Source organism: Symphalangus syndactylus, chromosome 19 (genome assembly GCF_028878055.3).
Source record: "Symphalangus syndactylus isolate Jambi chromosome 19, NHGRI_mSymSyn1-v2.1_pri, whole genome shotgun sequence".
Lineage (NCBI taxonomy): Eukaryota > Metazoa > Chordata > Mammalia > Primates > Hylobatidae > Symphalangus > Symphalangus syndactylus.
In genome coordinates, this window is record NC_072434.2 from 39,802,868 (window position 1) to 39,826,373 (window position 23,506).

The following is a 23,506-nucleotide window of genomic DNA, read 5'->3' on the forward strand; positions in this document are numbered from 1 at the left end:
GCCTAATTTCCAAGTAATTGTATGATTTTGAAAGGTCTTCTTAGTATTGATTTCTTTTTTTTTTTTTTAGACGGAGTCTTGCTCTGTCACCCAGGCTGCAGTGCAGTGGCGTGATCTTGGCTCACTGCAACCTCCACCTTCCAGATTCAAGCGATTCTCCTGCCTTGGCCTCCCAAGTAGCTAGGATTACAGGCGTGCACCACCATGCCCGGCTAATTTTTTGTGTTTTTAGTAGAAATGGGATTTCACCATGTTGGCCAGGCTGGTCTCGAACTCCTGACCTCAGGTGATCTGACCTCAGGTGATCTGTAGATGTCTGTTAGGTCCGTTTGGTCAAGTGTCGAGTTCAGGTCTCAAACATCTTTCTTAATTTTCTGCCTCGATTATCTGTCTAATACTGTCAGTGGGGTGTTGAAGTCTTGCACCGCTATTGTGTGGTTATCTAAGTCTCCTCATAGGTTTCTAAGAACTTGTTTTATGAATCTGGGTGCTCCAGTGTTGGGATTATATATATATTTAAGATAGTTAATTCTTCTTGTTGAATCAAACCCTTTATCATTATGTAATGCCGTTCTTTGTCTTTTTAAAATCATTCTTGGTTTAGAGTCTATTTTGTCTGAAATTAAAATAGTAACCCCTGCTTTTTTTGGTTTTCCATTTGCTTGGTAGATTTTTCTCCATCTTTTTGCTTTGAGCCTATGGGTGTCATTGCATGTGAAATGGATTTCTTTTTTTTGGAACTGAGTCTTTCTCGTCGCCTAGGCTGGAGTGCAGTGGCGTGATCTCAGCTCACTGCAATCTCTGCCTCCTGCCTCAGCCTCCCAAGTAGCTGGGATCACAGGCACATTGCCACTGCGCCTGGTTAATTATTGTATTTTTAGTAGAGATGGGGTTTTGCCATGTTGGCCAGGCTGGTCTCGAATTCCTGACCTCAGGTGATCCACCTTCCTTGGCCTCCCAAAGTGCTGGGATTATAGGTGTGAGCCACCATGCCCTGCCTGAGATGGATTTCTTGAAGACAGCATACAGTTGAGTCTTCCTTCTTTATCTAACTTGCCACTTTGTGCCTTTTAAGTATGGCATATAACCCATTTACTTTCAAGGTTAATATTAATATGTGCAGATTTGATCCTGTCAAAACAAACCTAACAAACCTATTAGCTCGTTGTTATGCAGACTTGATAGTGCCGTTACTTTATAGTGTGGTCTATGTCCTTAAGTGTGTTTTTGTGGTGGCAAATAACAGTCTTTCATTTCCATGTTTAGCACTCCCTTAAGGACCTCTTGTAAGGTCTGGTGGTAATGAATTTTCTTAGCATTTTCTTACCTTCACTTATGAAGCTTAGTTTGGGTAGATATGAAATTCTTGGTTGGAGTTTCTTTTCTTTAAGATTGCCAAATATAGGCCCCCAATCTCTTCTGGCTTGCAGGATTCCTGCTGAAAGGTCCACTGTTAGCTTGATAGAGTTCCCTTTGTAGGTGACCTGCCTCTCCTCTCTAGCTGCCTTTAATATTTTTTCTTTCACGTTGACCTTGAAGAATCTGATGACTATGTCATGGGGATGGTCATTTTGTATAGTATCTCATAGGGGTACTCTGCTTTTTCTGAATTTGAATGTCAACCTCTCTGGAGAGTTGGGAAATTTTTCATGTACAGTATCCTGAAATATGTTTGCTTGCTTTCTCTCCCTCTGTTTTAGGGATGCCAATGAGTCGTAGGTTTGGTCTCTTTACATAATCCCATATTTGTCAGAGGTTTTGTTCATTCTTTTTTATTCTTTTTTCTTTATTTTTGTTGGACTAGTCTTCAAGCTCTGAGATTCTTTCCTCAGCCTTGTCTATTCTGCTATTAATACTTCCAATTATTGGAGTGAGTTTTTCAGCTCCATCAGTTCAGTTTGATTCTTTCATAAAGTGACTGTTTCATCTTCCAGCTCTTGTATTGTTTATTGGATTCGTTAGATTCTTTGGATTGGGTTTCAACTTTCTCCTAAATCTTGATGATCTTTGTTCATATCCAGATTCTGTATTCTGTCTGTCATTTCAGCCTGGTTAAGAACCATTGATGGGGAATTAGTGTGGTTGTTTGGTGGTAAGAAGACACTCTGGCTTTTTAAGTTGCCAGAATTCTTGCACTGCTTTTTTCGCATCTGCTTGGGCCGATGTTCCTTTGAAGTTGATGTCCTTTGGATGGGGTTTTTTTGCTTTTATATTTTTTGATGCACGTGAGGGTTTTACTGTGGTATAAGGTGGGTTCAGTCAACTGGCTTCATTTCTGGAAGATGTCAGGGGTCCAGTTCTCACCTCAGTACTACTGGGCTGCATGCGCAAACCTGGGGGGCTGGTACCAGGCCCACAGCACAGGTTTGTTCTCTGGCCTTTCAAGGTTAATCACCTGCTGCAGTGGAGGGTCTGAGGTGTTCACAGTCTGCTGGTGACAACACTTCGATGGTGAGTGCTGAGCAAAGCCCTTTGTTGGGGCAGTGGCAGCAGGTCTGCACTCCTGCATATGTGCCAACAGTGGCAGCGGTGCAGCAGGGTGTGCATGTGTCAGAAGGGGCGGGGTGCCAGCGAGGGTGGGACAGTGGTGTTTGTATGTATGCATTAGTGCTAGTGGTGGCAGGACAACAAGGTGTGCATGCACGTGTGCTGGTAGGGGAGGGGTGGTGACATCTGCCTGCATGTGTGCACTTCCAAAGCAGTGGGGGATGATGTGGTAGGGGGACGCTGTGTGGATCCCTTCCTTGATTTAATATGTTACAACAAGCAAGTCATGGCCTCCAACTTTCAGATCTTTATCAAGTTTTGTAACAATAAGAAACATGGATCCATAGTTAGAAAATTCAATAAATATTAAAACAAACACCCAGTTTGATCTTCCTCCGTGAATGACCATTCCAGTTTTATGCCTATAATTGAAATTAGCTTTGACCCATTGACCTGCCCAAAATTACCTTATCCCTCACCCAGTGGTCTATGCATGGTGCCTAGGCTTTTTTACATTCTTGATAATGTCCCTTGATGCCTTACAGTTTTTAACTTTGAGGAAATTCAGCTGCTTTGGTTTGGATGTTTTTGCCCCCCTCCAAAACTCAAGTTTTGGAAACTTAATCCTCAACACAACAGAGTTGGGAGATGGGGCATAATGGGAGGTATTTCAAGAGGATGGGGCCCTCACGAATGGATCGATGCCCCTATAAAAAGGAATTATGGGAGCCGGTTCTCCCTCTGTTGTTCTTCTGCCATGTGAAGACAGAGTTCCTCTCCAGAGTTCTTGCCTTTTGCCATGTGAGGATCCAAGTGGCAGGCAAGGTGCCATCTTGGAAGAGAATGGCCTCACCAGACACCAAACCTGCCAGTGCCTTGACCTTAGACTTCCTAGCCTCCAGAACTGTAAGCTAATAAATTTCTTTTATAAATTACACAGTCTGTAGCATTCTGTTATACAGCAGCACAGATAGACTAAGGCAGAAATTTATTTTTTCTTTTGTTACTCATGCTTTTGTACTATACCTTAGAATCCGCTGCCAAGTTCAAGATCATGAAGATTTACTCTTATGGTTTTTCCTAAGAATTTTATGGTTTTAGCTCTTATATATAGGTTGTTAATCAATTTTGAGTTAATTTTTGTATATGGTGTTGGGTTTGGGTTCAGCTTTATCCTTTTGCGTGTAGATACTTATTTGTCCCAACACCATTTGTTGAAGAGACTATTCTTTCCCCATTGAATGATCTTGTAACCCTTGTTGAAAATCGCTTGCCCATAATTGGGTTTATTTCTGGATTTTCAGTTCTATCCCACTGGTCTATATGCCTATCTTTATGCTAGTACCACACTATTTTATTACTGTGGTTTGTAGTAAGTTTTGGAATCAGAAGAGTGAGTCTTCCACTTTGTTCTTTTTCAGTATTGTTTGGCTGTTCAGGGTCCCTTGCAATTCATTACTAATTTGAAGATGAGCATGTTCATTTCTTCAGAAAAAAAGGCTATTGAAATTCTGATAGGGATTACATTGAATCTGTAGATCAGTGTAAGTAGTATTGCTATTTTAGCAATATTAAAATCTTCCAATCCATGAACATGGGATGGATTTCCATCTATTTAGACCTTCTTTAATCTCTTTGAGCAATGGTTTGTAGTTTCAGTATACAAGTCCTTCACCTCCTTGGTTTACATTATTTCTAGGCATTTTATTATTTTGGGTGCTATTGTAAATGGAATTTTCTTAATTTTTTTTTCAGATTGTTTATTACTGATATATAAAAACAAAACTGATTTTGTGTTCTGATTTTGCATCCTTCAACTTTGCTGAATTTGTTTATTAGCTATCATATGTTTTTGGTGCATTCCTTGGAGACATATATGTGTGTGTATATATATGTGTATATATATGTGTGTATATATATATGTATGGGTGTGTGTATACACACATGTACACATATGTATGGGTGTGTGTATACACACATGTACACATATGAATGGGTGTGTGTATACACACATACGCATATATATGGGTGTGTGTATATACACACATGTACACATATGTATAGATGTGTATATATATACACATGCACACACATGTACACATATATATCCTATATATAGGATCATGTCATCTGCAAACAGTGAGTTTTACTTCCTCCTTTACAATTTGGATATATTTTATTTCTTTTTGCCTAGTTGCTCTGGCTAGGATGTCTGGTTCAATGTTGAACAGCAGTGGCAAAAGTGGGCATCATTGTCTTTTCTGATACTAGGGGGTGTTACTGGCAGAACTGTGTCCCTCCAATATTCATATATTGAAGTCCTTACCCCATGGTAAGAACTGAAAATCCAGGAATAAACCCAATTATGGGCAAGCGATTTTCAACAAGGGTTACAAGATCATTCAATGGGGAAAGAATAGTCTTTTCAACAAATGGTGTTGTGACAAATAAGTATCTACATGCAAAAGGATAAAGCTGAACCCAAACCCAACACCATGGGGTAAGGACTTCAATATATGAAGTCCTTTTTACATTTTAAACATGCTTAAAATGTAAGCATATTTGGCGAGCAAGTGTTTAAAGAGACGATTAAATTAAAATGAGGCCATTAGGGTTGGCCCTACTCCAATCTGACTGATATCCTTAAAAGAAAGGAAATTTGGACACAGAAAAAGACATCGGAGTGCATGTGCACAGAAGGATGATCATGTGAAGAGGGAGCAAAACCACAACCACCTGCAAGCTGAGAGAGGCTTTCTGAGAAGAAACCAAATCTGTTGACATCTTGATCGTGGGCTTCCATCCTCCAGAACTGTAAGAAAATAAATTTCTGGCCGGGCGCAGTGACTCACGCCTGTAATCCCAGCACTCTGGGAGGCCGAGGTGGGTGGATCACTTGAAGTCAGGAGTTCGAGATCAGCCTGGCCAACATGGTGAAACCCCACCTCTACTAAAAATACAGAAATTATCTGGGCATAGCTTTTTCTGCATCAATTGAGATTATTGTGTAATTTATTTTTCCCCTTCATTCTATTAATGTGGTGTGTTATGATTGATTTTTGTATATTAAATCACTCTTGCATTCTTGGAATAAATCTCACTTCATCATCGTGTATAACCTTTTAAATATGTTGTTGAGTTCAGTTTGCTAGGATTTATTGAGGATTTTTGCATTTATATTCAAAAGGAATATTGCTCTGTAGTTTTCTTTTCTTCTGGTATTTTTGTCTAGCTTTGTTATCAGATAATGCTGGCCTGAGAATTAGGAAGTGTTCTCACAGATTTTGGAGGAATTTGGGAAAGATTGGTGTTAATTCTTTTTTTTTAACTTTTATTTTAGGTTTGGGGGTACACGTGAAGATTTGTTACATAGGTAAACTCGTGTCATGGGGGTTTGTTATACATATTATTTCATCACCCAGGTATTAAGACCAGTACTCAATAGTTATCTTTTCTGCTCCTGTCTCTCCTCCTACCCTCTACCTTCAAGTAGACACCAGTGTCTGTTGTTTTCCTCTTTGCATTCATAAGTTATTATTTAGTGTTCATGGTGTTAATTTTTGAAATGTTTGGTAGATTTACCAATGAAGCTATCTGATCTTGGACTTTTCTTTGTTGGGAGATTTTTGCTTACTGATTTTTTAATCTCTTTACTGTTATAGGTCTGTTCAGATTTTGTATTTCTTCTAGAGCCAGTTTTGGTAAACTGTGTGTTTCTAGGAATTTGTATACTTAATTTTTGTTGGTGTGAAATCAGTGCATTTATTGGTGTACAATTGTTCATAGGTGTACATATAATGATAGTATAATCATGGAATATGATTATAAATAATTTTTATTTCTTTAAGGTCAGTAGTAATGTATCTACCTTCATATCTGATTTTAGTTATTTGTGCCTTCTCTCTTTCTCTTAGTCTAGCTAAACTGTTGTCAATTTTGTTGATCTTTTCAAATAATTAATTTTTGATTTTGTTTTTATTTTTCCTATTCTCTATTTCATTGAACTCTAATCTCTATCATTTCCTTTTACTTTGGGTTTAATTTGCTCTTTTTCTAGTTTCTTAAGTTGTAAAATTAGATTGCTGATTTGAGATCTTTCTTTTTTAATGTAGGCATTTACTGCTATAAATTTCTCTCTGAGCTCTGCTTTTCCTGCATCCTATAAATTTTGGTATGTTGTGTTTTCATTTTCATTTATCTCGAAGTGTCTTAAAATTTGCCTTGTGTTTCATCTTTGAGCCATTTGTTATTTAAGAATATGTTGTTAGGTCGGGCGCGGTGGCTCATCCCTGTAAACCCAGCACTTTGGGAGGCTGAGGGGGGCGGATCACGAGGTCAGGAGATCGAGACCATCCTGGCTAACACGGTGAAACCCCATCTCTACTAAAAATACAAAAAATTAGCCGGGCATGATGGTGGGCGCCTGTGGTCCCCGCTACTCGGGAGGCTGAGGCAGGAGAATGGCACGAACCCAGGAGGTGGAGCTTGCAGTGAGTCGAGATTGCGCCACTCACTGCACTCCAGTATGGGCGACAGAGCAAGACTCTGTCTCAAAAAAAAAAAAAAAAAAAGAATACGTTGTTTAATTTTCACATATTTCTAAATTTTTCAGTTTTCTTTCCATAATTGACTTCTACTTTAATTCCATTGTGGTCAGAGAAGATGTATTTATTGAGACTTGTTTTGTGGCCTAATAGATGGCTTTATCTTGGAGAATGTTCCATATGCATTCCAGAAGAATGTGTTTCCTTTTGTGTTGGACTTGGGGGGCAGTCTATATATGTATGTTAGGTCTAGTTGGATTATACTGTTGTTCAAGTCCTCTATTTCCTTATTGGTCTTCTGTCTAGATGTTCTAGTTATTTTTGAAAGTGGTATAGAAATCTTCAACTATTATTATAAAACTATTTCTTCCTTCAATTCTGTGAATGTTTTACTTCATACATTTTGAGACCCTGTTGTTTGGTTTGCATATGCTTATTGGTACATCTTCTTGATGAATTAACTCTTTTGTTAATATATAATACCTTTCTTTGTCTCTAGCAACAATTGTATTATTAAAGTCTATTTTATCTAATGTTAGTATAGCCACCCCAGCTCTTTTTCAATTACTGTTTGTACAGAATATCTTTTTATTCTTTCACTATTAATCTATTTGTGTCTTTGAATCTAAAGTGAGATTCTTTTTTTTTTTTTTTTTTGAGACAGAGTCTGCCTCTGTTGCCCAGACTAGAGTGCAATGGTGTGATCTCAGTTCACTGCAACCTCCGCCTCCAAGGTTCAAGCGATTCTCCTGCCTCAGCCTCCTGAGTGGCTGGGATTATGCACCACCATGCCTGGCTAATTTTTGTATTTTTAGTAAAGATGGGGTTTCACCACGTTGGCCAGGCTGGTCTCAAACTCCTGACCTCATGATCTGCCCCCCTCGACCTCCCAAAGGGTTGGGATTACAGGCGTGAGCCACCACGCCTGGCCTGAAATGAGATTCTTGTAACATCATGTAGTTGGATTATTTTTCTTTATCCTTTCTACCTGTCTTTTTTAATTGGTGATCTTAATCCATTTACATTTAAAATGATTACTGATAAGGAAGGACTTACTTCTGCCATTGGCCAGTGTTTTTCCTACATGTAATATCTTTTTTTTTTGTTATGCAGTACTTTCAGTACCATCTTCTTTTGTGTTTTATGATTTTTTTTTAGTGTACCATTTTGATTTACTCCACATTTCCTTTTGTGTGTATTTTTTAATTATATTCTTGGTGACTATCAAGGGAATTCTAATTCACATCCTACATTTATAAGATTGAGTTTGAATTGATACCAACTTTGCTTTAATAGCATACAGCTCCATCCTCCCTTTATGTTGTTATTGTTACAAATTACATCTTTATACATTGTTTCTGGATTTATAAGGATTGTTTTAGGCATCGGTATCTTAAATTATATAGGAAACAAAAAGAGGAGTCACAAACCAAAAATACAGTAATACTGCCTTTATATTTACCCTCGATTTTACCTTTACTGGAACTTTTTTATTTCTTTATATGGCTTTGAGTTACTTCTGTTGTCTATTTCATTTCAGTCTGAAGGACTCCTTTAGCATTTCTTTTAGGATAGGACCAACTTTTGTTTATCTAGAAATGTCAATTTCTTCTTAATTTTGAAAAGGTATTTTTTCTAGATATAGAATTTTTGGTTGTTTATCTTTCAGCACTTTTAAATCCCACTGCTTTCTGGCTTCCATGGTTTCTGATGAGAAATCAGCCTTAATCTTATTAAGGATCTCTTATACTTAATGCATTGCTTCTGTCTTGCTGCTTGTAAGATTCTCTCTTTATAAACTTTGGATTGTTTTTTATCATTATTATTTTTTGAGATGGAGTTTTGCTCTTGTTGCCCAGGCTGGAGTGCAATGGCATGATCTCGGCTCACTGCAACCTCTGCCTCCCGGGTTCAAGCAATTCTCCTACCTCAGCCTCCCCAGTAGCTGGTATCACAGGCATGTGGCACCACATCTGGTTAATTTTTGTATTTTTAGTAGAGATGGGGTTTCGCCATGTTGGCCAAGCTGGTCTGGAACTCCTGACCTCAGGTGATCAGCCGCCTTGGCCTCCCAAAGTGCTGGTATTACAGGTATGAGCCACCGTGCCCTGCCTATCTTTGGATTTTAATTGTTTGATTATAATATATGTTAATGTGTGTTTTTTTGTGCTTATCCTACTTAAAGTCCATTACACTTCTTGGATATGTAGAGTCATGTCTTTAATGAAATTTGGGAAGTTTTTGGCCATTATGTTTTCAGATTTTTTTTCTGCCTTTGTTAGGAAAACACTCAAGCCATATTTTCCCTCTGTTTTCACGACAAAAGAAGAATTATCAACACAGAAAACTTCTGTGACCCCAAAATATGTGGGGCTTTCTCCCTGCCAGCAAGTAATCAATCAGTTCTCCAGCAGACCCCAACTGGGTGTCCTACGATTCTATTTCAACATATCTACCAGTAGATAGTGTCACATTCTACAGGTTGGAGACTCAGCCTCCAAAACTACCCCTCTCCCTCAAGTCTAGGCCTCCAGAACTTCTGACTGACTGGCTTCAAGTTGGGTTCTCACGACTCCTTTTTTGGGTTTAATTAATTTACTAGAGCAGCTCACAGAACTCAGAGAAACATTTATGTTTACCAGTTAATTTAATTAATTAATTAATTAATTATTTGAGATGGAGTCTTACTATGTCACCCAGGCTGGAGTACAGTGGTGTGATCTCAGCTCACTGTAACCTCCACCTCCTGGATTCAAGCAATTCTCCTGCCTCAGCCTCCTGAGTAGCTGGAATTACAGGCGCACACCACCACACCTAGCTAATTTTTGTATTTTTAGTAGAGACGGGGTTTCACCATATTGGTCAGTCTGGTCTTGAACTCCTGACCTTGTGATCCGCCCGCCTCGGCCTCCCAAAGTGCTAGGATTACAGGTGTGAGCCACCATGCCTGGCTTATGTTTACCAGTTTATTATAAAGGATATCACAGTCAAGTGCAGTGGCTCATGCCTGTAATCCAAGCACTTTGGGAGGCCGAGGCAGGTGGATCACTTGAGGTCAGGAGTTTGAGACCAGCCTGGCCAACATGGCGAAAACCCGTCTCTACTAAAAATACAAAAATTAGCTGGGTGTGGTGGCGCACACCTGTAATATCAGCTACTTGGGAGCCTGAGGCAGGAGAATCACTTGAACCCAGGAGGCAGAGGTTGCAATGAACTGAGATTGCGCCACTGCACTCCAGCCTGGGTGACAGAGAGAGACTCCGTCTCAAAAAAAAAAATCGATATTACAAAGGATACAGATGAAAAGATGTGTAGGGAAAGGTATCAGGGGAAGGTACACAGAGCTCCCATGCCCTCCTCCAGGTATGTCATCCTCCAGGAAATGTTATGAGGTCAGCTTTCTGAAGGCTCTCTGAACCCAGTCCTCTTGGGTTTCTTTGGACAACTGTGTTAAAACGTGATTAGTCTCAAGGTATGGGGTGGAACCCAGTTTATTTGTTTATGTTTTGTTTCTTTTTTTCTTTTTTGTGGATAACAGGGTCTTGCTATATTGCCCAGGCAGGTCTCAAATTCCTGGGCTCAAGCTAAGGCTCCCACCTCTGCCTTCCTAAGAGCTGGGAGTACAGGCATGAGCCACCGTGCCTGGTGGAACCTGGTTTGGAATGAGGGTCTTATGACCCACAATCAGAAAAAGCACAGGAATATTAGAGTCCTGCCCTGCAGCAGGTGAAAGGAGAGCAAGAGAAGGTCAGAGAGATTCTGTTTCCTGAGGCCTGCTCATGAGGCCTAAAGCACCCAACATTATAACAAAAAACTATAAGGACTGTGGAAGTTATGAGTCAGGAGCTGTGAATGAAAACCCATATATACATACAAAGTAACAACACACCCTTTTCTCTCTTTGCTCTTCTTCTGACACTTCCTAATAAGTATATTTATATGCTTCATAATATCCCACTGGTCCCTTTGATGCTGTTCATTTTTTTCTATAGTTCTTTTCTTTCTAGTCCTCAGGCTGGATAATTTCTATTGTGCTTTCATCAAGATTGCTGATTATTTTTTCTGCTTGCTCAAATCTGCTGTTGAACCCTTCTAGTGAATTTTTCACTTCAGCTATTACACTTTTCAACTACAGAATTTCTATTTTGTTTATATTTTTATTGATATTCTTTATTTGTTCAGACATTGTTCTCCTGGTTGCTTCTAGTTCTTTATTGTTTCCTTTAGCTCTTTGTGCACATTTAAAACAGTTGAGTTAAAGTCTTTGTCTAGTAAGTCCAAAGTCTTATCTGGGCTTCCTCAGGGATAGTTTCTGTCAATTTATTTTTCCTGTGAGTGGGTCATGGTATCTTATTTTTTTGTATGCCTTGCAATTTTTTTGTTGAAAACTGGACATTTTGGATATTATAATATGGTAACTCTGGAAATTGGATTCTACACCTCCCCAGGGTTTGTTTCAGTTGTTGAAGACTGCAGCTGTATGTTTGTTTAATGACTTTTCTAAGCTAATTTGCAAAGGCTGTATTCCTTTTTTGTGTGGCACTTGAAGTCTTTGTTGTGTTATCTCAGTACATAGTGAGTGATCTAACAGTGATTTCCTTAAAGGGCTCAGCTAAAAAGAAAAAACAAGGCCAGGTGCAGTGGCTTACACCTGTAATCCCAGCACTTCGGGAGGCTGAGGCAGGCAGATCACTTGAGGCCAAGAGTTTGAGACCAGCCTGGCCAACATGGTGAAACCCCACCTCTACTAAAAATACAGAAATTAGCTGGGCGTAGTGGTGCACACCTGTAATCCCAGCTACTTGGGAGGCTGTGGCAGGAGAATTGCTTGAACCCGGGAGGAAGAGGTTGCAGTGAGCCAAGATCGTCCCACTGCACTCCAGCCTGGGCAACAGAGCCTGGATCCGTCTCCAAAAAAAGGCAAAAACAAAAAAATAGATAAATAACTAGAAAAAAACAAAAACTCTCCCAGTGTTTGCAGATTGTCTCTGAGCTGAGACACTCCTGCAAAGCTAAGCCAGGCTGCCTAAAACTTTGTATTAGCTTTTGCTTCCTGTTTGCGCAAGGCCCAAAGAGCAGCCAAAGGTACAAGCCTAGGTGGTTCTTGGGTATCTTCTGAGCATACATCTAGCCCTGCAGTGCAGTGTGCATTTCACTACTGATCTCCTGGCAGATGGAAAGCGCTGATTCCGTTCAAGCCCTTATTCCTCCAAAAATCTTTCTCCTCAGCCCCTCCTTTGAGGAATTTTGCTTGTCTCTTTCTGTGTTCTTTGTGCTAGGCATCTATGGGGCAAAGGGAAAGCCACTCCAGCCTGGGGTAAAAAAAAATATCATCTTTCTTTGTCAGTCCATCAGAGAACTACCAGCTAGGTCAGAATTTACAACCATAGTATTTTGAGAACAAAGCCTATATTGCACCCTACCACCTGGTGGCCTGCTGGCACCAGCAAGCTACGCCAGGAATGTGGGCTGCCATTTCCATTGCTGCTGCAGAGCAGGGGCTTGGGGGATGGTAGGTGGGTAAGCAAAAAAATGCCACACTTGTTTACTGAATTTTAGCAGCCACTTCATTAAGCATTTCCTTTGTTGCTGTGTTTGATTTAGGTTCTAGAGCTCCCAAAAGTTGATTCCATAGTTTTTGCCAACTTAATGTTTGCTTCAGTGGAAGAGCCATTACTTCACCATTTCTGTGGTGTCATCTCTTCCTTGTGTCTTTAACCTCTCCTCTCTACTCTCTCCTTCCTGAATACAGTGAGATATGTTCAATTCTGTTCTATTTTAAATAGCAAAACAATATCTACCCTAAACATCACATCTCTGTTTCTTACCTTGCAGAGAAAAACTACTTGAAATATTTATCTGCATTTATTTCCACTTCTCCATATTTATTCCTCTACTCACTGTGATCTGGCTTCTGTCTCCAGAATATCACTGAAAATGCTGTTGTGGTCATGTAGAATCTCCCTCTGGCCAATTGCAGTAGGTACAACTCAGAGATTACCATCTTGTTAATCTTTGAGCAGCATTTGACACTACCAACTACATTTGTCCCTCGGTATATACAGGGATTAGTCCAAGGACACTTGGCATGTTATCCAAATCTGTGTGTACTCAAGTCCTGCTGTCAGCCCTGCAGAACCCACATATACAAAATTCAAAGTCTGCTCTCCATATACTCAGATTTTCATTCTGCAAATGCTGTATTTTGATCTGTGTTTGGTTGAAAAAAATCTGTGTATAAGTGGGTCTATGCAGTTCAAACCCATGTTGTTCAAGGGTCAATTGTACTTCCTCCTTCCATGACATCCTAGTCTCCTGATTTTCTTACCACCTCTTTGCCTGCTTCTCAGTATTCTTTGTGAGATCTTGTGTTTCTGCCAGTTTGTTAAATATTCCTCAGTGTTCTGTGCTAGGTTGCTATCTTGCCCTCTTTACACGTTCTTGTAGCTAATTTCATCCATTCCTGTGCTCGAATTATCATATAAGTAAATAATTCTATGACCTTATGTCAAGTCAGGTCCTATATTCTAGACCCTTACATCCATAGTCTACTGGATACCTCTATCTAGTGACTCCACTGGCACCTCAAATTTATTGGCACCAAAATTAAACTCATTGTCTTCCTCTATCACACTTTTTTCTCTCTCCTGTGTTTCTTATTTCAGTGAATAAAAAAAATAAGTGAGGAGGGTTTCAGAGTTGTTACACATTATTTATTTACAGAGGTGTAGTCTTGTGCTATCTGCTTCCAATGTATGTAATACCTGCACAAATGAATTTGTAGGTTGCTGATTTAGTAAGGTTTATAGGAATTTTACATATATCTGGAAAAAGTGTTCACTCTCACTTAACAAATAAATGGAAATGAAAATGAGGTGAGGAGTTTTGTCCATTAAAATGGCAAATATTGTACAAATTTTTAAAAAATCCCATGTTGTTTTGTTTATAACAAAACAAGCATTCTTAACCCAAGTTTTAATTGATTAAGCTTTTCTGGAGAGGAATTTGGCAAAGTATATCCAAGACTCTTAAAATGTTTATACCTTTTGATTCAGCAATTTCCTGTCTAGTAATGTTTCCCAAAGAAACAACTAGAGATATACATAAGGATCTGTTATAGTATTTTCATAATGTTGAAAACTCATAAACCATCTAAATAAGAGTGAGAAATTCATAACATAAATTGTAATATATCTGTTTGATACATTAGTATGTAATTGTTAAAAGTTAGGCTTTGATGTGCTATTCATAATAGCAAAGACAGGGAATCAACCTAGGTGCCCATTGATGGTGAATTGAATAATGAAAATGTGGTACATATACACCATGGAATACTATGCAGCCATAAAAAGAATGAAATCATGTCCTTTGCAGTGGCGTGGAGTCACCTGAAGGCCATTATCCTAAGTGAATTAATGCAGGAACAGAAAACCAAATACTGCATGTTCTCACTTACAAGCAGGAGCTGAACACTGAGTACACATGGACACAAACATGAGAATAATAGACACTGCTAACTACTGGTGCAGGAGGAAGAAGGGAGGGGATGTCTGTTCAAAAACTACCTATTGGGTACTATGCTCAATACCTGGATGCAATAAACGAACATAGTAAACCCTGCGCATGCACCCCCGTATCTAAAATAAGTTGAAATTTTAATCATTAAAAAAATAGGCTTTGAAAAATTATTTAAAGACATGGGGAAGGTGATATAATGACAAAATCAGAATTCAAAAGTATATACAATGTATGGTATGATTGATTGGCATATGAATAAATGAATATATGCATGGGAAATATGCTAGAAAGAAATATCTATATAAATGAAGGTTTTCTTTAGTTAAGAATTTACAAGTTAATTTTTCAATTTTTATTATGCTTTCTTTTCCATGTTTTTATAACAAGTATCACTTTTATAATAAGAAAAAAAGGCTGGGTGCAGTGGCTCAAGCCTGTAATCCCAGCACTTTGGGAGACCAAGGCTGGCGGATCACTTGAGGTCAGGAGTTCGAGACCAGCCTGGCCAACATGGTGAAACCCCATCTCCACTAAAAATACAAAAATTAGCTGAGTGTGGTGGCACACACCTATAATCCTAGCAACTCGGGAGGCTGAGGCAGAAGAATCACTTGAACCCGGGAGGTTGCAGTGAGCCAAGACTGTGCCACTGCACTCCAGCCGGGGCAACAGAGCAAGACTACATCCCAAAATAACAATAATAATAATAAGAAGAAGAAGAAGAAGTAGAAAAAGAAGAAGAAGAAAGATATATGCATGATAATGCCATTTTCATTGGGATCAAAGAATAATAGGCATTTTTTCAGAATATATTTCCAAATTTTATATTTGGATTTACTATTTATTTATTTACTTTTTTTTTTTTTTTGAGACAGTTTTGCTCTTGTTGCCCAGGCTGGAGTGCAATGGCACCATCTCCGCTTACTGCAAACTCCGCCTCCCAGGTTCAAGCGATTCTCCTGCCTCAACCTCCCGAGTAGCTGGGATTGCAGGCCTGTGTCACCATGCCTGGCTAATTTTTATATTTTTAGTAGAGACAGGGTTTCACCATATTGGTCAGGCTGGTCTCGAAGTCCTGACCTCAAGTGATCCACCCATCTTGGCCTCCCAAAGTGCTGGGATTACAGGTGTGAGCCACTGTGCCTGGCCTGGATTTATATTTTATATTAAAAGTCCTTCACACTGCTGGGCATGGTGGCTCCTACCTGTAATCCCAGCACTCTGGGTGGCTGAGTTGGGTGATCACTTGAGCTCAGGAGTTTGAGAACAGCTTGGGCAATATAGCGAAACCCCACCTCTACAAAAAATACAAAAATTACCCAGGCATGGCAATGTGTGCTTGTAGTCCCAGCTACTCAGGAGACTGAGGTGGGAGGATCACTTGAGCCTGGGAGGTTTAGGCTGCAGTGAGCCATGATCGTGCCACTGTACTCCAGCCTGGGCGACAGAATGAGACCCTGTCTCAAAATAAATAAATAAAGCCCTTCGGTCTTTACGACACTAATAACGAAGTTATCTCCTCTTTTCTACTCCCAGTGCATATTTTAGAATCTTTGATACGTATAATTTTGTTTATTTTGGGGCCAGGCACGGTGGCTCATGCCTGTAATCCCAGCACTTTGGGAGACCGAGGCAGGTGGATCACCTGAGGTCAGGAGTTTGAGACCAACCTGGCTAACATGTCGAAACCCTGTCTCTACTAAAAATACAAAAGTTAGTTGGGTGTGGTGGCAGACGCCTGTAATCCCAACTACTCAGGAGGCTGAGGTGGGAGAACTGGCTGAACCTGGGAGGCAGAGGTTGCAGTGAGCCGAGATCATGCCATTGCACACCCGCCTGGGTGACGAGTGAAATTCGATCTCAAAAAAAAGAATTTTGTTTATTTACTAAAATTGGAGGGTCATTTTGAGTTAAAGAAAACAAAATGATACATAGGGAAGAGTATGAGATCTGGTGTCATATTGAACTGTATCTAAAGCTTGGCTTCACTACTAACTTTGACAATTCATTTAATCTTGCCACGCTTCAATTTCCTTAACCTTTTTTTTTTTTTTTTTGAGACGGAGTCTCGCTCTGTCGCCCAGGCTGGAGTGCAGTGGCGCAATCTCGGCTCACTGCAAGCTCCGCCTCCTGGGTTCACGCCATTCTCCTGCCTCAGCCTCTCCGAGTAGCTGAGACTACAGGCGCCCGCCACCACGCCCGGCTAATTTTTTTTGTATTTTTAGTAGAGACGGGGTTTCACCGTGGTCTCGATCTCCTGACCTCGTGATCCGCCCGCTTCGGCCTCCCACAGTGCTGGGATTACAAGCGTGAGCCACCGCGCCCGGCCCAATTTCCTTAACCTTATAGCGGGGATAATAATACTTACGTTGCCGGGCGCGGTGGCTCATGCCTGTAGTCCCAGCAGTTTGGGAGGCCGAGGTGGGCGGATTACCTGAGGTCAGGAGTTCAAGAGCAGCCTTGCCAACATGGAGAAACCCCATCTCTACTAAAAATACAAAAAATTAGCCAGACGTGGTGGTGTGTGCCTGTAATCCCAGCTTCTCAGGAGGCTGAGGCAGGAGAATCGCTTGAACCCGAGAGGCAGGGGTTGCAGTGAGCCGAGATCACACCATTGCCCTCCAGCCTGGGTGACAGAGCCAAACTCTGTCTCAAAATAATAATAATAATACGTCAAGGAACTGTTGCAAGGCTTAAGGAGGTAATATGTAAAGTTCAAAATATGGCACATAGCTAAATACTCAGTATTTAATAGTTATAAAATGATGAACAATTGTAAAGAAAAATTTTATTTCAACATTAATCGATGAACTGATACTTTGAGCATTTAATAAATGCTAGTCTTTAATAAATGATAAGTCTTTTGGGAAAAGCACTTGTCTGGTAAGTAACTGATTAAAATGACATGTTTCAGTTTAACCTATTATTGAAAGTGCAAGTGTTTTTTTTTTTTTAGATAAAGGATTTATCTTCAGACACACTTCTCCAACAGCATGATGATTTGGATTTGGCTTTGGATAATTGTTATAGTGGAGATACAGTAATAATTTTTCCAGGAGAATATCAAGCTGCAAATCTTGCTTTGTTGACAGATGACATCATTATAAAGGGTTAGCAGGGCATCCTTTGTAGTTTTTTTACAACAATGTATACTGGACAAATTGTGTATTCTAAACATGCTTAATGGAATTATTAGAAATTACAATAGAATTTATGTTTTACAGAAATCCTTTATGTTCCTTTTATAATTGACATGTTCTTCGTATTTTCTATTAGCTCCATTTATATTTTTTACCCAAAGTACTTTTTTCTTATCTATCTTTACTGCTTTTCACATCACTTTACTAAGGAAAACCCAGATGTAAAGCTATATTAAAATATGCTCATCATTTTCTCAAAAAGGCTAATATTACATGCTAACTCACCAAAACAGAAGTAGAACAGCAGAATTTACTAAATTTCTTTTAGGTCCTGAACATATTTAGAAACTTTCTCTCCTTTTGACTTTGAAGTAAGAGTATTCTCATTGTCTAACCAACAACAACAACAACAAGAAAAGCTGGACATGGTGCCTCACGCCTGTAATCCCAGCACTTTGGAAGGCTGAGGCAAGTGGATTGCTAGAGCCCCGGAGTTTGAGACCAGCCTGGGCAACATAGTGAAACCCCATCTCTACAAAAAATTCAAAAGTTAGCTGGATGTGGTGGCACACACCTGTAGTCCCAGTTACTTGGGAGGCTGAGGTGGGACAATCACTTGAGCCCAGGTTGCAGTGAGCCATGATCAAGCCACTGCACTCCAGCCTGGGTGAAAGAGCAAGACTGTCTCAAAAAAAAAAAAGAAAAAGATTACACTATAGTTATGTATGTACTATATATTATTTGTTAAAAATATGTGAAGCTGGGCACTGTGCTATGCACCTGTAGTCCCAACTTACTCAGGAGGTGAGGCAGGAGGATCACTTGAGCCCAGGAGTTCGAGACTAGCCTGGGCAACATAGCGAGACCCATCTCTAAAAATGCGCACGTGCGTGCGCGCGCACACACACACACACGCACACGCACACACACAGGGAAAAACTTTAGTAACAGCAGTATTGTTGAATGACAATAAAGGGCCTTAAAATGGGAGATTACTGATTTAATGTATTTTTATCCCTATGAATCAGGAGTTGGAAGGAGAGAGGAAATTATGATTACTTCTGAACCTTCTCGTGACAGTTTTGTGGTGTCCAAAGCTGACAATGTGAAACTAATGCATCTATCTTTGATACAACAAGGGACGGTTGATGGTATCGTGGTGGTGGAGTCTGGTCACATGACTCTAGAAAACTGCATGTTAAAATGTGAAGGAACAGGAGTGTGTGTTCTTACAGGGGCTGCTTTGACGATTACAGACAGTGAAATAACTGGTGCCCAGGTATTTCATTCTTTAAAAAGTATGGCCTTATATGACTATAGATAACAGCTTTGAGTGATCTTAATATACAAATAAAGGGTAGCAATTTCTTCATCTTTTAGTGGAATTCTAATTAAACTTAGTAACTGGTAGACATCAACAAAATGAGTACTAGAGTGTCATGGTACATTTAGGAAAAATGAAATGCTAGGTCCAAAGTAAAGAATATTTAGCTTTGTTTTATAAGGGTGACTTTTTAAAATCTGGAAAAGAGTGGCTATAACATAAATCATGAGTCAGTCATTTGATAGTTTAAAGAAATAAGACATGTAAGTTATCAGATGTTGCTGTTAGGTGTTGTGATTAGTTCTAACAGCTTCTGAATAATCAGGACATAAAAAACTTGAGGCCAAGCACCGTGGTTCACTCCTGTAATCCCAGCACTTTGAGAGCTGAGGCGGGAGGATCACTTGAGCCGAAGTTTGAGACCAGCCTGGGCAACACAGAAAGACCTTGTCTTTAACAATAAATAAATAAATAATTAAAAATTAAGAGCTTGAGTCTTTAGATAACAATCACAAAGATAATTGAAGGACTGGAGAATTTAATGAGAAAAAGGATTAAAGAAAGTGGAAAAATAGCACCTTTTTAAAGAATTTTTAAAATTTCCACTAAAATGAGGAAATATACTTTAGTGGCATTACGTGGGATTTACAGTAGATATAAATTTTTATAACTATTGAAACAATTGCTTAAAGAGGTTTTGGACTTCTTTCTAGAGAATCATTTCGGTGGAAGAGTAAGATAGTGGATTATATGACCTCAACCTTCTAAGTCTAATGATTCTCTAACAGATATTTAAATTTTCAATATTTTTAAATATTATCTTTACAATTAGCAGTTGCATGCATGATCATGTATTTTCATGTTACTCAATGTTTATACTGGTAATACAGAATTACAATTTTCAAGTCTAAAGAAGATTTTGGAGAGAGGTTTGTGTATATATTTTGTAGATAGTTTTATTTGCTTTTAATTTACAGGGTGCTGGTGTTGAACTGTATCCTGGAAGCATAGCCATTTTGGAAAGAAATGAAATTCATCACTGTAATAACCTCAGAACCAGTGACAGTTCAAAAAGCACCTTAGGTGGAGTTAATATGAAGGTATTCTCTTATTTCTTGATGTAGCATTGTTATAAGAATTGTAAGTAATTACAAGCACTAAAATATTAGTTTTAGTCTTAAAAGGCAGTCTAAATATTATCATTGATTTGGAAAAGAATAGTACAGGTAATAAAATATGGTTAAATGATGGCTGATGGGAAATAAGTTTAGCCTTATAATTTAATAATTTGTACTTAAACTCTTTGCAAATAACCTTGAATATGAGAAATGGGATAGATTTTTCTCTTAAAGATATTTTAGAGTTTTCTTTGATCAGATCTGTAATACATTTTGGTATTTCAAATTACAAAGTAAAGCAAATTAAGAATAATAATGTATTAAGAAGCATTTGAAGTCTTACTTTCAAAGTTGTGTTAAATGATTTAAGCTAACCAATTAAAACATTAATAGCAATAATTTCTAGGTGAAATGTCTTCCATCCTTTCTGCTTCTATAAACCTTGTCTTTCTAAGTCCCTCTGTAGGCTTGTGCAGTTAATGAACTTTTATGTTAATGAAGTTTTTTCTAGAACATTCTAACTCTTTGTTTTATGAATGTACATTTTGTCTCCTGAAATAGATTATAAATTATCTAAGGGCAGGAATTGTATTATGTATTACTAGTAGCCTCCCACTCTCTGTATGATTCTGGACACTAAGTCAGATAATTGGTTGAAAATAAGGTACAAGGCCAGGCACGGTGGCTCATGCCTATAATCCCAGCACTTTGGGAGGCCAAGGCGTACAGATCACGAGGTCAAGAGATCGAGACCATCCTGGCTAACATGGTGAAACCCCATCTCTACTAAAAATACAAAAAAAATTAGCCAACCGTGGTAGCACATGCCTGTAGTCCCAGCTACTTAGGAGGCTGAGGCAGGAGAATCACTTGAACTCGAGTGGCGGAGTTTGCAGTGCACCACTGCACTCCAGCCTGGGTGACAGATTGAGACTCTGTCTCAAAAAAAAAAAAAAAAAAAAAAAAAAGAAAGAAAAGAAAAGAAGGTACAAATGGTAAATGGGAGCAGTTTTAAAATCTTTGATTTATCTTAAAACATTTTTTCTGTTCTTAAATATTTTTCAATTTTTCAGTGGTCCTTGAATGTTAGCATGCCTCAGAATCATTCTTACAGAGGCCCACTCTGCTTTCTGATTCAGAAGGTCTAGGGTAAAGCCTGAGAATTTGTTTTGGTAATTTCCTAGGTGATGCTGATACTGCTGGTTTAACTCACACTTTAAGAATCATATTCCTGTTACTCAAAGTGTGAGCCATGGACCAGCAGCATTGGCATCATCTGGTAGTTTGTTAGAAGTGGAGAATTTTGAGCCTCACGCCAGACCTTTTGAACAAAATGTGGTCTTTAACAAGCTCCCCAGATGATATATACATATGTTAAAATTTGATAAACATGGTTTATAAAATCTGACAAGATCTGGCCCCGGCTTTCCCCAACTTAATCTCCTTCCAATCTTCCTCTTATACATTATATTTGAGCCGCACTGGCTTTGTTTGTGTTCCCAGAAATTATTAACCTTGTTCTGGCTGTTACCTTCACCTGAAGCACTCTTTTTTTTCTTTTTTGAGATGGAGTGTTGCTCTTGTTGCCCAGGCTGGAGTGCAATGGCACGATCTCAGCTCACCACAATGTCTGCCTCCCAGGTTCAAGTGATTTTCCTGCCTCAGCCTCCTATGTAGCTGGGATTACGGGCATGCGCCACCACGCCCAGCTAATTTTGTATTTTTAGTAGAGACGGGGTTTCTCCATGTTGGTCAGGCTGGTCTCGAACTACCGACCTCAGGTGATCCGCCTGCCTCTGCCTCCCAAAGTGCTGGGATTACATGTGTGAGCCACCACGCCTGACCTGAAGCACTCTTTCTATAGGTCTTCTTATTACTATCTGAATGTGGTTGTCCCTCTTCAAAGAAGCCTTTAATGTAAAGAACACTCAAGTAGTAACCTCTCCCCACCCAGTCATGCTATCACATTACCTTATTTTCTCCAAATCACATATTATTTGAAATTACTTATTTTCATGTTTATTATGTTATAAGAGATCGGCTTCATGGGTTATATCCCCCATACAGAATTAGTTGTTTTTATCAATAACTGATAAAAGTAAATTGAAAACTTCATTTAATATTTTCTTACACTTATTTTTTTTCTTTTTCTTTTTGTGGACAATAGGGTCTTGCTATATTGCCCAGGCAGGTCTCGAACTCCTGGGCTCAAGCTATCCTTCTGCCTCTGCCTTCTTAAGAGCTGGGATTACAGGGCATGAGCCACCGTACCTGGCTTATTTAATATTTTCTTATTGGCTGAGCGTGGTGGCTCACGCGTGTAATTCCAGCGCTTTGGGAAGCCAAGGCGGGTGGATCACGAGGTCAGGAGCTCGAGACCAGCCTGGCCAAAATATTGAAACCCCGTCTCTACTAAAAATGCAAAAATTAGCTGGGTGTGGTGGCACGCGTCTGTAGTCCCAGCTACTTGAGTGGCTGAGGGAGGAGAATCACTTGAACCGGGAGGCGAAGGTTGCAGTGAGCCAAGACCATGTCATTGCACTCCAGCCTGAGCAACAAAGCAAGACTCCATCTCAAAAAAAAAAAAAAAATTCTTATTAAATATTTTTTGTAGTTAATATTACGTTAGTTGGTGTCATGAAAACAGTACTTAACACTTGTTCAAAATTGAGAGTCTCGGTTGTTTTAAAAAATCTGTTAATCCATGGATAAAGTCTAAGCTAATTTTTATATGTTCATTACTTCATTTTTTAAATAAAATCATTGAAAAACTAATTTCCTCAAATAATTTAATAGGTTCTTCCAGCACCCAAATTGAAGATGACTAATAATCATATTTATAGTAACAAAGGCTATGGAGTAAGCATTCTTCAACCAACGGAACAGTTTTTTATTGTAGCAGAAGACGCTCTCAACAAAAGGGCTGCTTCAGGAGATAAAAAAGACGATAAAATGCTCTTCAAAGTAATGCAAAATCTGAATCTGGAAATGAATAATAATAAGATAGAAGCAAACGTCAAGGGGGATATCAGAATAGTCACAAGTTAAAGCATCTGAACTGATGTTAAAGTTTTATATTTCACAAATTTGTTTAATAAACGATTCTCATATCCCACTGAAATGGTAGTTTCAATTCAAAGCTTAATTAAAAAATATTTAAATATCATAATGCTTTCACTGAATGATTCATTTTACATATTTTTAAAATAACAGCTTTATTAAGATATAATTCACATGCCATAAAATTCACACATTACAAAGCGTACAATTCAATGATATTAGTATATTTTTAGTATATAGTACAGTCATCACTATTTAATCCAGAAACAAATACAGTTTTAAATATTGTTTTCTAATACTCCTCCAATAAAAAGC

General features: G+C 39.0%; 1 protein-coding gene across 3 annotated transcripts in view; it reads left to right on the top strand.

Annotated features, from left to right (window-relative positions):
- Positions 1–23,300, top strand: part of SHCBP1L (SHC binding and spindle associated 1 like) — a 54,436-nt gene extending 31,136 nt beyond the window's left edge. Inside the window, exons 7-10 of one of the 3 annotated variants that reach the window (XM_055234572.2) lie at positions 17,506–17,659; positions 18,829–18,968; positions 19,991–20,113; positions 22,928–23,300. In XM_055234572.2, the coding sequence (XP_055090547.1) occupies positions 17,506–17,659; positions 18,829–18,968; positions 19,991–20,113; positions 22,928–23,179 (669 nt within the window). In that variant the 3' untranslated portion in view covers positions 23,180–23,300. Of the gene's footprint in view, positions 1–17,505; positions 17,660–18,717; positions 18,969–19,990; positions 20,114–22,927 lie in introns of all 3 variants that reach the window. The other 2 variants (XM_055234571.2, XM_055234573.2) reach the window with 2 other exon arrangements.
- Positions 23,301–23,506: the final 206 nt, after the last annotated feature.